This window comes from Tripterygium wilfordii, chromosome 6 (assembly GCF_013401445.1).
Source record: "Tripterygium wilfordii isolate XIE 37 chromosome 6, ASM1340144v1, whole genome shotgun sequence".
Classification (NCBI taxonomy): domain Eukaryota; kingdom Viridiplantae; phylum Streptophyta; class Magnoliopsida; order Celastrales; family Celastraceae; genus Tripterygium; species Tripterygium wilfordii.
The window spans coordinates 371,390-385,896 of record NC_052237.1 but is presented as its reverse complement, the minus strand read 5'-3'; the positions used below and the strand labels follow the sequence as shown (position 1 = coordinate 385,896).

General features: G+C 38.2%; 3 protein-coding genes and 1 non-coding gene across 6 annotated transcripts; 3 read left to right on the top strand and 1 right to left on the bottom strand.

Annotated features, from left to right (window-relative positions):
- Positions 1–5: 5 nt before the first annotated feature.
- LOC120000047 (COBRA-like protein 7) lies at positions 6–7,203 on the top strand. Its single transcript, XM_038847917.1, has 3 exons — positions 6–519; positions 612–1,975; positions 6,805–7,203. The coding sequence occupies exons 1-3, from the start codon at positions 6–8 to the stop codon at positions 6,973–6,975; spliced, it is 2,049 nt and encodes a 682-aa protein (XP_038703845.1). The 3' UTR covers positions 6,976–7,203.
- On the top strand, positions 2,835–6,817 carry LOC120000013 (CBS domain-containing protein CBSX6-like). The gene is made up of 3 exons (XM_038847878.1): positions 2,835–3,347; positions 3,462–3,826; positions 5,730–6,817. Exons 2-3 carry the CDS (start codon positions 3,483–3,485, stop codon positions 6,655–6,657), a joined length of 1,272 nt encoding a protein of 423 aa, XP_038703806.1. The 5' UTR covers positions 2,835–3,347; positions 3,462–3,482; the 3' UTR covers positions 6,658–6,817.
- Positions 7,204–7,915: 712 nt separating the features above from the next.
- LOC119999557 lies at positions 7,916–13,256 on the top strand. Of its 3 annotated transcripts, XR_005468471.1 has the most exons (15): positions 7,916–8,312; positions 8,912–9,034; positions 9,286–9,345; positions 9,433–9,528; positions 9,628–9,711; positions 9,805–9,923; positions 10,022–10,123; positions 10,702–10,815; positions 11,353–11,421; positions 11,804–11,870; positions 12,156–12,209; positions 12,304–12,393; positions 12,539–12,577; positions 12,782–12,972; positions 13,026–13,256. XR_005468471.1 is itself a non-coding variant. In XM_038847182.1 (14 exons), exons 1-14 carry the CDS (start codon positions 8,295–8,297, stop codon positions 12,884–12,886), a joined length of 1,131 nt encoding a protein of 376 aa, XP_038703110.1. In that variant the 5' UTR covers positions 7,916–8,294; the 3' UTR covers positions 12,887–13,256. The 3 variants fall into 3 exon arrangements, 2 of the variants coding, with proteins under 2 accessions (XP_038703110.1, XP_038703109.1); XM_038847182.1 differs by having other exon boundaries at positions 8,921–9,034; positions 12,782–13,256; XM_038847181.1 differs by having other exon boundaries at positions 12,782–13,256.
- Positions 13,257–13,337: 81 nt separating this feature from the next.
- Positions 13,338–13,410, bottom strand: TRNAE-CUC. The gene has a single exon. It is a non-coding gene; the product is annotated as a tRNA-Glu (tRNA).
- Between the last annotated feature and the right edge of the window lie 1,097 nt (positions 13,411–14,507).

Here is a 14,507-nt window from a genome sequence, read left to right as displayed (position 1 = left end):
CAACCATGGCATCCACCATACTCCGTCTTCCCTTTTTCATTACACTACTCTCACTTCATCTCCACACCATCCTCTCTCAACCCAACAACACTTCGTGTAATGGTGTCTTCTTATCATACACCCACACCGTAGGCTATCCTATCCCACCAACTGACCAAGCCAACCAACCTTACCGGTTCGAGTCTAGTGTGACCCTGCTCAACAATGGCCTCGATGAGCTCAAGTCGTGGAGAGTCTCCATTGGGTTTCAACACAGAGAAATGTTGGTCTCTCTAACTAATGCTGTGTTGGCTGACGGAACATCCCTGCCCGCCAACGTTGGAAACGATACCGTATTGACTGGGTTTCCGCAGACTGATCTTAAATCGGCGGTTGAGACTGCCGGGGATAGGAACCAGATGGAGGCTCGTGTACAGTTGGTGGGTACCCAGTTTGGAGTCGGAGCTCCGAATGTTCCTTTGCCTGCTAGTTTTGGTCTTGCCAATGATGGGTATTCTTGTTCTGCTCCCACAACACAAGGTTCGTTAATTGTTGCTGCAACGCGGACTATTGTTGTACATAACATTTTCCTGGAAAATGGGTCTAATTTTCTTGGGCTTTTTTTTTCTTAGGAAACAATCAGATGCTCGTGTGCTGCATCAAGGATTTAAATTCACAACCAAGCAACACTACAGATGACGAATTCCTGTCTCCGCAAGATGGTGATCTTGTGATTATGTATGACGTGATAAGATCATACGAGTCAAACTACTGGGCCCAGGTTTCAATTTCAAACCACAATCCTTTTGGGAGACTTGATAATTGGAAACTAAGCTGGGATTGGATGAGAGAAGAGTTCATATACTCCATGCGAGGAGCTTATCCATCCGCACTTGAAGTTTCGGAGTGTGTGTTTGGAAGCCAAGGTCAGCATTACAGAGACCTTGACTTCTCTGAAGTTTTGACTTGTGCGAGAAGGCCAACCATCATTGACTTACCTCCAACAAAGGCAAACGATACAGACCTCGGAAGAATCCCATTCTGTTGCAGAGACGGCATGATTTTACCTCCTTCAGTGGATCCAAACAAGGCTATGTCAGTTTTTCAAATGCAAGTTTACAAGATGCCACCGGACTTGAACAGGACAGAACTAAAGCCGCCACAGAACTGGATGATCAATGGAACAATGGGTTCGAATTACCAATGTGGAGCTCCAATTAGAGTTAGCCCGACCCAGTTCCCTGACCCAAATGGGGTGGCTTCAGGATCCTCTGCCATTGCTAGTTGGCAAGTAATCTGTAACATAACTCGATCGATCCCAAGATGTTGTGTGTCATTCTCCGCATTTTACAATGACTCTGCTGTGCCTTGTAGCACGTGTGCTTGTGGGTGTAACAGTGTAAGCCAAACATGTAGTGCTAATGAACCTGCTCTGCTTTTGAGACCTAAAGATCTTATAGTTCCATTTGAGAACAGGACTGAAGTAGCATTGGCATGGGCTCGTTTGAAAGGCCGTTCCGTGCCAAACCCACTTCCTTGTGGAGATAATTGTGGAGTCAGCATCAACTGGCACTTACTTGAAGACTACAGAGGTGGTTGGCAAGTCAGAATGTCTCTTTTCAGATGGGGTGAAACAGATGTTATGGATTGGTTTGCAGCAGTTCAACTGGAGAAAGCAGGGGCAGGGCTTGAACGAGTGTATTCTTTCAATGCAAGTTTCTTGCCTGGTTCGAACAATACCATAGTTATGCAAGGCTTGCCTGGACAGAATTATCTTCTTGCACAAACCGATGATTATTTCAAAACAAGAGATCCTCAGGTTCCGAGATCGCAGCAATCGGTGATCTTGTTCAGTAAAAAGATGACTCCAGACATTGATGTGGCAGGAGGGGATGGATTCCCGTCCAAAGTTATATTCAATGGTGAAGAGTGTGCCCTTCCAGCAATATTCCCAAGTGATGGCTGGAGAGTGACTGCAGCATTCATAAGAACAATAGTGCTCCCACTTGTTCTTACTCTCATATCAATGATTTGAGTGATAATGTAGATTCATTACAGATTCTCTTAACAGAAGAAAAAACTATTGATTTTGTAATTCCTTTATTTTTTTTTAAGTTCACCAGCGCCTTTACAGAATTGAGACCAATTTATCAGTGACGGATGGATCAAACAGGCTATAAACAGCAGTAATGGTCTATCACGATTAGACATGATTATTAGGGAAAGTTGTCCAACGAAACATTCCATATGCTCCCCAGCTTTAAAAAAATTATAAAGGTTAGTTTCACGAAGGATCATTCTGCTATTTCTGTTTTAGGCAGAAGCGGCGAAGGCCAGGCAGTTTTCGCTATGGCAGACTTGTCAACAACTATCGACCCAACAACAGGGGAGGCATTGGCAGCTCAATTGGGGGTTTACGAGGCCAAGAGGAGAGGTTTAAAGCAGGGGATTAGGAAATAGTTCGTTCCAGGTATCAAGGACCTTCTCTTGATGAAGAACTGGGTTGTGAATCCCAGGATTCAAAGCTTTGTAGCTGAGCGTCCCTGGTTTGGCGATCTCTGCTGAGGAAGGTGAATCGGCCGGAACATGCGATTGCTAAATGGCCGCTGATAACATGGGCCACTATTGGACCTTTTGATAATAAGTGACCAAGTGTTTTGGGTCCTTTAGGAATTCTTACGGACCATGGGCCTAAAGCGGCCCATGACTTCTTTCATAGCGCAAATGGGCTCATAGATTTAAAAAATTGCCAAGGGGGCCCATGTTTTTAAATGATCAGCCCAATCCGCTAAGATAGTAGGTCCCCACTCCTCCCCGCACATGCCTACCCATAATTCTTCTCAATCTCATCCACAACTCAGCCAAACACTGGTCAACCTTCTCTCCCTTTCCATGGCTCTCTCTCTCTCTCTCTCTCAATTATTAGCAATTCTAATTGATCTCAGCGTGCCACAAGGACACAGACACAGTCAATAGTCAGAGAATTTTCAGTTGGAGGTATCTTTGATGGGCCTCAGCTTCTATTTTCTCATTCTCCAGAAGCAACAAGAAGAATGGCCAATTCTCTTTTGATCCTCAACAGATTATTGCCCTTTACTGGCCTTCACCTTCTCCTAATTCTTCTTCATTCCCTCTTATAACTCTCCTTTCAATACCGGTTCTTTTTCATGTGACACATCTCTTGTTCTGTTTGGTTCCTGACAAATCAATCAGATTTTCCAACCCTATACCTTCCCGGGAAAGTGAGGCAGGAAAGAAGACGAACAGAGACTCTCCCAATTTCGTTTCATTCATTCTGTTTATCGACTAGGAAAAGTGGGATCTGAATTTATTGATTAATATTTTTTGGGGCATTCATCCGATTTGAGGTAATGCTCTCTGTTCATACGATTTAATTTCCTGTGAAAATAATTTTAATCAATAATTGAATATATTTATGTTTACTTTTTTTTTTTATTGTAAATGCCATTTCTTTTTCTCAGATACTAAGCCAGAGATCTTCTATGGCCTCGGTGTTTCTGTACCACGTGGTGGGCGATCTGACGGTGGGGAAGCCTGAGTTGGTGGAATTCTGCGAGATGGAGACGCTGGAGTCAGCTATTCGGGCAATAGGAGAATCCACCGAGTGTGGTATTCCGGTTTGGAAGAGGAGATCACTTGGTGGTGTGGTGGAGAGCAGTGAAATGAGGCAGCAGAGGTTTGTGGGTATCCTGAATTCTCTGGATATTGTTGCGTTCTTGGCCAGGAGCGAGTGCCTGGAGGATCAAGAGAAGGCCTTGAAAACCCCAGTCTCAGAGGTGGTTGTTCGTAACAATTCTCTACTGAGATTGGTCGATCCTGGCACAAGGTTAGCTTTTCTTGTTCTCCCATATTTTTTTTGCTTTCAAGAATTCCAATTCTTTTTAGCTGGATTTGAATGACTATGGTTGTATAATGTATGAGGATTAAGGGCAAGGCCAAGGCCCGATGAAAGAGTTACTTGATTGCGATTAGGGGTTACAGTTTGTAATGTGGCGGTAATTCTGCGTGTATGATTGAATCGTGCGAGTTATGATTATTTTGGAAATGATGATGAGATGAGTTGGGCATCTTGAAAAGCCCTCTTAGATTTTTGCTCTCGTATATTTGGTTGATGCTTGTGATTGCTTTATTGGTAATGAGGGGCGAAATGTAATATAGATTATTAAATTTCTCCAGAATTTATATTATAAGAATGATGACTGAATCATGCGCAGGCTGATGGGTCATTTCGAAGTTATGATGAGATGATATGATATGATTGCGTTGGTTCACCTTTGCTGTGTTCTGTGACAGATTGCTTTATACATAATTGTTATAATATTTATGTTCTCGGGGATGAACCGAGGCACGATGAGATGCTCTCTTGTATGTATGCATGATTATTCTCGGACCGATATTTGTCTCTGATTTCTGCTATGATTTAAGTGCTGTAAAGGAAAATGTTGGACCGAGCATCACTTTAACTTGTTTTCTTTAACTAATTCACAGAGGATCAACTGCTAAGATTTCTATACTGAAAAGTGACTTTTATGTGAAATAGCATGTCTGTGGGCTTAATTTGGCTGACTGAGTTTTTTGTGCTTGAGAAGTATAGAAGTCTTGAATCATTGCTTATTTTCCTTTTCATTTTCCTGTCTGGAGCGCATAGAAAATTATAAGTGAGTAAAAATGAAGAGATGCATAATCATTCATGAATTGTTTAAATGGTACCTTTTAAAATAGATGTTCATCTTGGGGCAAGCTGATTGGGATAATAGCTCCTTTCATATCATGCTTCTATAGAATAATGGTGACTCCTATGATTCTTTCTTTGCTTAATGCCATCAGTAATTGGTGGACTGAAGTTACTAAAATATTGGCTGATATAAGGAAAATCTTTTAAGCTGTTATAAATGTTTATCACTAAATGCTCATTCTTTGGGAGGAGAAAATTTGGAGGTTGATGTCGGTAACATATTAAATCAGCCTAATTTGTTGTGATTTCTTTGTAGTTTCACAATTATATAATGCTTTCTTTGTGAGCTATCCAGCCATCTAGGTCATGTGCTGGAAGTAAGTTTTAGTTTGTCATATGAGTGGAAGAAGAGAAGGTCTTATTTGGTTTTTTGCTCATTTAATTTTTACAGGGTGCAATGCGGCCCGCAATAAAATTACTTTAGGTTGACCCTCCTTGTATCTGCTTTCATATTGAGTGTGGCCATGGCTCCTTATTGAGGATGAGCTGATTAAACATGATTATTACTTTTTTCCTTTGAATATGCATGGTCCGCTATATTATCAGTCATTTACCGTCATTTATGTTTATCTGATTTCCTCAGAATTTTTTTTCCCTCTTGGCCTGTAGTTGTTAGTCATAGAGTCGTAGTTTACAATGTGGAGCTTCCATTTGTACCTTTAGCGAAGAGCTCGCATTTGGATCAGAATAATCTATTGGTCAATAATGGCATAAGGAAATAACATATTTGAGTACCATGGCAAAAATAGCTACGATTTCTTTTAGATATTGTTCTCACTTTGAGAAGGTTGAAAATGAGATGGCAATCTGCCGATCAATGAAATCATTTTGCCTCATGAGCCACATAGGTGATGAAAAAAGATTGAAGGATACAGAGTTGTACTAGTTTTTCATTTGACTATGTTGATGTACGATTTTGTTCCTTCTACTTGTTTGATTTTGTTTGTAGTGCTAATGGATCAATGGTGTTTCCGGTTTCTTGTTGTGATGCAAGATTGATAGATGCACTGGAGATGATGAAGCAAGGTGTTAGGCGTCTTCTTGTTCCGAAGAGTGTGGTGTGGAAAGGCATGAGCAAGCGATTCTCAGTTCTATATCATGGGAGGTGGCTTAAGAACATTGACACCTCTAGCAGCAATGGTAACCTGACTGCCAACATCAACAGGCCTGCGTCTTCCGCCACATCTATCCGTGACAAATTCTGCTGCCTTTCTAGAGAAGATGTTATACGCTTCCTTATTGGTTGTCTTGGCGCTCTGGCTCCACTTCCCCTTTCATCCATTTCCTCTCTGGGAATCATCAACCCGAACTATCAATCCATTGAAGCCTCCCTCCCAGCTATTGAAGTTACGAAACAGCGGCCAGGAGATCCCAGTGCAGTAGCTGTTGTGGAGCCCACTCCAGATGGTCAGTATACGATCATAGGAGAGATCTCAGCATCCAAACTATGGAAATGTGATTATTTGGCTGTGGCCTGTGCCTTAGCCAATCTCTCGGCAGGACAGTTTGTCATGGGGGTTGAGGATAATGTGACCTCAAGATCACTCCCCGATTTTTCAGTTGATTCTGCGGTTGGAGATGGTAGAGTAAGTAATGGGTCGGGATCAATGCGACCGAAGAAGTTCAGTAGCAGAAGTATAGGCTTTAGTCCGACGAGCACAGCCCATGGCATCAATCGGAGCATGTATAGGGGCAGAAGTGCACCCTTGACATGCAAAATGACAAGCTCGTTGGCTGCAGTGATGGCTCAGATGCTGTCTCACAGGGCAACCCATGTATGGGTAACTGAGGATGAAATCGACGACGTTTTAGTTGGGGTGGTGGGTTATGCAGACATTTTGGTTGCTGTGACCAAACAACCTGCAGCCTTTATTTCTGCAAATCGATCAGTGGAAGCCCTTGCAACTGAGATTCAAAATTGAACTCTCTACCTCCTCTGTTGATTCTGTCAGACGAAAATTGTGAATCTTTATGTATGCTGTTGTTGGGATTTGAAGATTTAAATAGACATTTGCATTGCACAATACTTGCTGTGGCGTTGAATAATGATCCCCTGCAACTTGCCAGAGTTGCTTCTCCTCTTGCTTTCTTGTTTCATGTCGGAATGTGTTGATTCATACTATGTCTATTCTATGGGCCTTGTGTTTGAGAAAGAGCCAGAAGATTATGGGCCCCGAGGCAGGCCTGTGTGGAGGATGGGCTTTCTCTATATTTCCCGGGCAAGAAAAAAAAAAGAATAATAATATATAGTCCAAATTATTGTTATGAATCGTCCAAGCCCCACAAATTGGAGATATATTAAATGTCCCGTAGGACACTCTTTGTAATCTCTATAGTCACAGACAGAGCCTAGAGGGTCGAGCATTCATTGTTGTTATTTAAGGCATACTGTATGCTGTCACTTTTATTTTTTTTCCTCCATCATTTCATTCATTAATTAATTTAAGGCCACCTAGTTTTTTTGACCATCTAAATATGTAATGTAATATTAATATAAATCCATGGATATTGTTCATGAAAGTAAGGCCTTTTGCCTTAAAATATGATTACAAAATCTAAAACTTTTTTTGAATGTCAAGTTGTTATGGATTATGTGATTAATATACAATGCCACCTTCATCACGCTATGGCAGCTCTTGTTTTAGCATTAGGATGCAAATATGCAATGTTTTTACTTTCAACCACTATGCAAAAGTCTTCTCCACTTAATGAATGTGATGGTTATCCACTTTCTTTTTTTTTTTTTTCCTAATCCTTTTTAAGGCTATTAGTTGATTAAGATTTATGGGTATGGTTAGAAGCACTAAAAACAAATTAAACAAGAACCCAATTTAAGAAAAACGGTGCTCTTTAATTGTTCACCAAATTGAAAATGATGTCCATATCGTTTATTCTCTTCCAATTCAGTCTAATTAGAGATGATTGAGGCAATTACACAGGTAATTTCCAGAGTATATGTAAGGCTAAAAATAAAAAAAACAAAATAACAATAATCAAGAACTGAATTGAAAGAGTAATTAGAATTTGATTCAAATTTATCTAATTTTGAGCATATCCAACCAATCAAAAGCTGGCTGGCATGTAAAGAAGACCATGACACCATGAAACAGCATTATCATATATAAATATATAATAATTCATTAATTATATAACACAGGAACAGGATTGCGTATAATTTATTTTTCTATTGGAGAACTTCCCACCATTCCTTCTCCACATTCTCCATTTCTACGCGGGCTTCTCTCTCTCACATCACAATTAAACGAAACCAAACGACACGCATTGAAATCGTTGCAGACACAGTTTCATCTTCGATTTCTGTGTTTTGTTCTTTTTGCGTTTCGATTCTCGATTGATTCGGTTTCCACTGCCGAGAAAACGAAACCGTTCCTTTTCTTTCTCTTTCGTGGTCCTGAGATTGTGGTGCTGATGGCGGAGACAGTTTCTTCCGGGAGATTGTGATAAAACGTGGTTTTCAAAACCACGCACCTACTTTCAGTGCTTTTGGACTGAACAGAGCGTCGTCGTTTTTCGGCTCTCTGCTTCGGTTTGTGAGGATATGAAGTCTCAAAATCCGGTAAGTCGACTTCCGGTCATTATTACAGTATATGTGCGGGAACAAAATATTCAGATCATGTTTGATATTTCTTTTGGGGGATATTAGATGAGTTTCAGAAAATGAAGAGAATTGAAAAGACGATTTGGAAATACAGGGGTAGCTGAATTTGAACATCTTTCGGCGTTTTTGTGGCTAAATTTGATCGAAAATTCATTGATTTTAGTCTTTCAATTGTATATGAGGATTGATTATTGTTCTATTACTTCTTTGTACATATACATCCACAATGTGAATTTTGAATATACACCCAGTTCAAATAACATGCTCAAAATGCAGTCTTTAGTTGTGAAGTTTTTTTTTTTTTTTTAAAAAAAGAAAATCCCAATTTCAATGTTCAGAAAAAGTGAAATAGCTCAGTTGGTCATGATGATCGGTGTAACTGAGGACTATTAATGGTCTGAAAGTTCTCCGTTTGAGTTTCTAGTTAATTATAATCACTAGTGCGAAGCCACAAGGGAAGTTGTCCATTGTATTGATGTTTCAATCTTTGTGCCTTCATTAATTGAATTGCTTTGCCTTATCCTGTTTCTCAATTTTTGCTGGATTCACTTATTCAGGTATCTCAGGCCGAAGATCCTAAGAGTAGGAGACCATATATATACACAATTTTCCCCGCTGCTTCATTGTTCTGTCTTGTTTTATTTTTTGGAAGTGCATTTGTAGCCCCGGACAGTAAGCTGGTAAGTAATGCATCACAATTTTACAGTCATGCATTGTTTATGCTCTTTTTACTTCTCTGATTCCACAATATTTAAGACATCAGTTTTTGTATGTGATGGATCATTAACCGGAATTCTTAGGTTAGAAGTTGATGAAGAATTTCAGTTACTTCTATTTTCTAACAGATTCTATTAAGATATTTTTTTTATTTTTTTTATTAGATCCTATATTTTTAAAGATATGATGTCCAAAGTTAAATTTCTTTGTTCAGATTATATCTAGATGGGCAAGAGAAGATAGTTATCAGAACTCAGAATCGAGAAAATGCAAGGTTTATTTTCGCCACCTAACTGGTAATTTTAAGTCTTACTATCAAATGAAGCGTCTTAGGTTGTTCGTGTTTTCCTTTCTGCTTTAGAGTCAATGCAGGCCTCCGGGAAGCGAGGCATTGCCTGAAGGCATTGCCGTGAAGACTAGTGACTTGAAAATGAGACCATTATGGGGCTTTCCAGAGGTATAGGGCCATATGATTTATTTTAGGAATTTTGCTTGTCTCCTTGATTTTGCTGTTGTTTTATATAGTTGATGTATTAGCATTTTCTTTTCTTCACAGGATGATAAAAATGCGTCAAAGCACCTATTCACATTGCCCGCTGGAATAAAGCAAAAAGATCTTGTAAATAGAATGGTCAAAAAGGTATTTATCAAACTTACAAATTATTGTAATTGCAATGTTTTGTTTTTCCTGATTGTATATAGCTTCAATTGATCTTATTGTTCCATTTTGCAGTTTCTATCAAGTGGTTTCGTTGTGATGCTTTTCCACTATGATGGTATTGTTGATGAATGGAAGACTTTTGAATGGTATGATCATGTCATACATGTTTCTGTACCCAATCAAACTAAATGGTAAGTTCTGTTGTTGTCTGATCCAATCACAACTTCTAATCAAGTTATGTCCTTCTAGGATTTTCTTTATTGGAAATTTGGCTTTTGGCAATGAACAGGTGGTTTGCAAAGCGTTTCTTGCATCCTGATATAATTGCAGAATACAGCTACATTTTTCTCTGGGACGAGGATCTTGGAGTCAACCATTTTGACCCCAGAAGGTAAAGTAACTGTAACTACTTGTTTGATATAGAAGAATAAAACATATTCTTAATTGGAATTTCGGAAATTGTGGGTGTCACTGGATTCAATATTTGGGAAATGAGTGAAATGAAGTGGTCTGTCACCATGAATGCGACACTTTTTTATTCTCTCTAAAGTGTCATTATTCAAAGAAGTCTGAGAAGTAAGATTAGCATGTTGCAAGTATTTACCACTCACTGTGTTCTATGTTTTGATAGTTGAATTATGTACTTCTCATTGTTGTTGATGTTGTGGTGATTAACCATCCTTGAGCTTAAAGTGTTGCTAGAGGTGCCTGAATCATGTCTGTAAGGGACTATCATGGCTCAGGATGTATAACTTGAAGTAGTTATATATGCTTCAATCTTTCTGCCCTTATTTGCTTCAACCTTTCAGCAACCTGATGAGAACTTAGTTTTCTGAACATTTTCAGCCACTGAAGTCTGTATTTGTGTACAGAATAATATAAATATTATGGTTGATACACATTGTGTGATATTTACACTATAGATGCTTGAACTTGAATATTTTCTTGATGTCTGTTAAAACATTTTAGGTATTTATCAATTGTTAAGAAGGAAGGGCTTGAGATATCACAGCCAGCACTTGATCCCAGATCTGAGGTGCATCATCAACTTACTGTGCGCTCAAGGAACTCAACAGTGCACAGGTTTTCTCTCAGTCTATTTCCTCATTTATTGTTTTAGTTGTGGGTGTTTTAGGAATTAGGTCTAAGAGATAGATGATAGTTATGAACTGGGGAGTTGTACAAAAATATAGACAATGAAATAAAATTTCACTTGGTATTTATAAACTTGGAGAAGACATATGGAGGTGAGAAGAATCGAAAGAATTTGTATATGAGATATTACGATGCTAAGTGAAATACATAAAAACACATGACCTGAAGTAATAAGAAATGATAAAAGTATGATCCTAGATAGAAATGAATGGTGGAAATGAATATACGTTGTGAATTCCGTTGATTTTTTCATAAACTTATATAACCGAGCCTAAACTTCTAGAATAAAGACTTGGATGATGACGACGATTGTTTAGTTGAAGCAATTTTGGTTTTACTGCCATCATGAGTTCATCCACTTTATTTTGATCGACTTTGTATTAGATGTTGTTGGCTTTAATAATATGCACCGAGGCAATCAATTAACTCTTTTAGTATGTTGTGTGGTTGGCTAATCATTGGCAGAAGGACTTTCAAAACTATGGTTAATGGGACTGGTTGTGATAGCAGCAGCACAGCTCCTCCTTGTACTGGGTAAAAGTTCTCATTTAATAATGTTTGAAATGTATTGTTTAAATTTGATATGTTTCAACTTTATGTTATGTTTTATTCGGAAAAAAAGAAGAAGAAGAAATTAAAACCCTGAAAATAAAAAATAACTACTAATACCTGATAATCTATGACCACGCAAGGTTATTGGATATAGTTCTTCACTCCCACATACTCAAAACTGTTATGGTTTGCAGGTACCACTGTAAGACTCAATGATTAATTGATTAAACTTTCCACCCACTCTTCCTTGAACTTTGTTTTTTTAGCATAACAAGACTTTCATGATTTGATATGACAAAAATGATAAAGACAAATGAAAAAACAAAGACTATCGTTACGCTCAACACTGAGTTTGATCTTACAGGTGGATAGAAATGATGGCTCCTGTTTTCTCTAAAGCTGCCTGGCGTTGCGTATGGTATATGGTCCAGGTGTGTTATTCTTTCCATATTACCAAGTGCGGTCAATTTGGATACAAAGTATGTAAAAGCAATGCAGATGCAGTCGAAGTAATGACTTGATTTGAATGGTTTCTTTAAAAGGAAGTCAAATGGGATATAGCTAATTCTTTACAATACATAGATCAGCTGTTCAGTGGAAAATACATCTGTAGAGCTGTAATGACGCATTTTATTATTGTCCACGATATAAATGTTAAATATTAGGTTAAATTCCATTGATTCTTTTCGTCTCATCATCTTTAATCATGTTTACAGAACGACTTGATTCATGCTTGGGGTCTCGATAAGCAGCTTGGTTACTGTTCACAGGCAAGCTCTATTCGAAAATGTGTTCTATTTGTTAATATTTTTTTTTCCTCTCCTCTAACTCTGCTTGGCCTTGTTTTGTTCCCTCATTTGATAGGGCGATCGAACTAAAAATGTTGGTGTTGTGGATGCCGAGTACATAGTCCATCACAACCGCCCAACGCTTGGAGGCACTAGTGACAAGAAGGTGAGATTGCAATCAGTCTACGCATCTTGATATTACAAATACTTCAATCATTTTATGTTCTCATTGGAATTTGTTTAGAATTTGTTCATTGCGTCACTTTAAATTTTCTGGGACTGAGTATATGACTTTTTTTCCTGTATTACAGGCGTTACCTTATTCGCGTTATAAAAATCCTAGGTTGGATGTAAGTATCGAAACCAACTTTATCTTTGTTCACTGCCTGAAACAGCATAGCTTTCATGATTTTTTTTTTCATGGAAAGCCATTGTAAACTCTTGAACGTTAATGCAATACTAGCATGGTTTTTAGGAGCCAATCGAAGCGATCTATCCTAACATACCGTGTCCTTTAGTTGGGTATAAGTCATAAGTGTTTAATATATATGCAGGTGAGGAGACAGTCCTATATCGAGTTGAATATTTTCGAGCAGCGATGGAAAAAGGCAGCTGAGGAGGACAAATGTTGGACGGATCCGTTTCTACGACCATTATAGCAGTGGATTGTTTAAAAGCTGTGCAGATTGTGTAACCATATTAAGTTATAGGTGAACGTTTTCAAGACAGAAGCCCAGGGCCGGGGGGATGTTTTCATATGATTCTCATCATAGACTGAGATTTCAAGGCAGTGATGAGGAAGGTTGATCACACAAAATTATACGAAAATTCAGAATGAAATAAGTAAAAAAGCATTCGAAGCTGTGAATAGATATTCTACAATTCCTTTCAGGTCTTGTAAAGTAGTCATTTGGTTTATCAAAACAAATAAAATCCAGTGGTAATTGAATTATGATCATTAACTGTTGGTTGCAGTAACCTTCCTACTCACCTTGATTCCTGGGAAGATGATATATGGTTCTTGATATGGTAATATAGAGTTTGTTTGCTTCGTTGAGGCTTGATTTATAAAGAAAAAAAGGGAAAAACAAAATTATGGTAAAGAAAAAGTTCCGTTGCCGGGACTTGAACCCGGGTCTTTCGGGTGAGAGCCGAATATCCTAACCAACTAGACTACAACGGATTGTTGAGCTACGATGCCATGTTAAGTTATATAATCTTTGTTTAAGCTTTAAAAATATAAGTTGGTTAGATTCTCCTATTTTCATTACAGATCACAAAATATATAACTTTTCAACCGATGTCCTAAAATTCTTTTTAGCAAATCCCTAAAATACATGTTTCAAAGAGAATCATTGTCCGGATTTTGCAAGGACAAGTAAGCTATTGTCAGTGTACAAGTAAAGCAACTATAAGCATATCATCAGTAGCACTCAATTGAGTGATAATCAATCCATTAATAGAGTAATTAATTCATAAAAAAATTCCTGTAATGATATATATGCTTTTTTTTTTTGTTAATGTTTTGGTTGCCATGACAAGAAACAACTTTATCCATTGTTGTTTGGTAGATGTAAAAGAAAAGTATTATTTCGTTTTATTCCTCAAGAAAATGATATTCGAGGAGAAAGTCTGAAAACATGCACCAAAATAATAAGGTAGTAAATGAATATCATCTAAAAGATCAATTTATTTTTAAAACCAGATAGATTATAGATGAGATGAAATGTCATAGTGTCCACAACAGCTGCATCTGAATTCACATTCAACATGAATTGAATTCATTCCATCCACAAATGTTTTTGACATGAATTATTTCTGTGGACAAGAAGAAAAACACCCACAATTATGAATATATATGATTGACAAAAACAAAGTAGAAATAGAGAGAGAGGCACATGGGTTGTTGCATAGTTTCATCACACAGATGAAGTCAATGAGATCCCCAAAACACTCTTCTTAAGGCACCAGGCATTTCAGATTCGAGTCTGCAAAACCCTTACTGCTGCCAATGAAAACCCCCTCCTCCAGTTGAACAATTGAGAAAAACATCCACACACATAACACATAAACAACTTCACATGACCAGTGACATTTCAGCATTCATTCATTGGATTCCCTTCCTTCTTTTCTGGCTAAATATACTTATATAGAGGTATATACATTAATGTTCATTCAAGATATATGTATAATATCACTACCACACAACTCTGGCAAAGCTGTTGCTATAGGCTTAATTGCCCCCACCAACTCCCACCCACCTTAGTCTCTAGAGCTGAG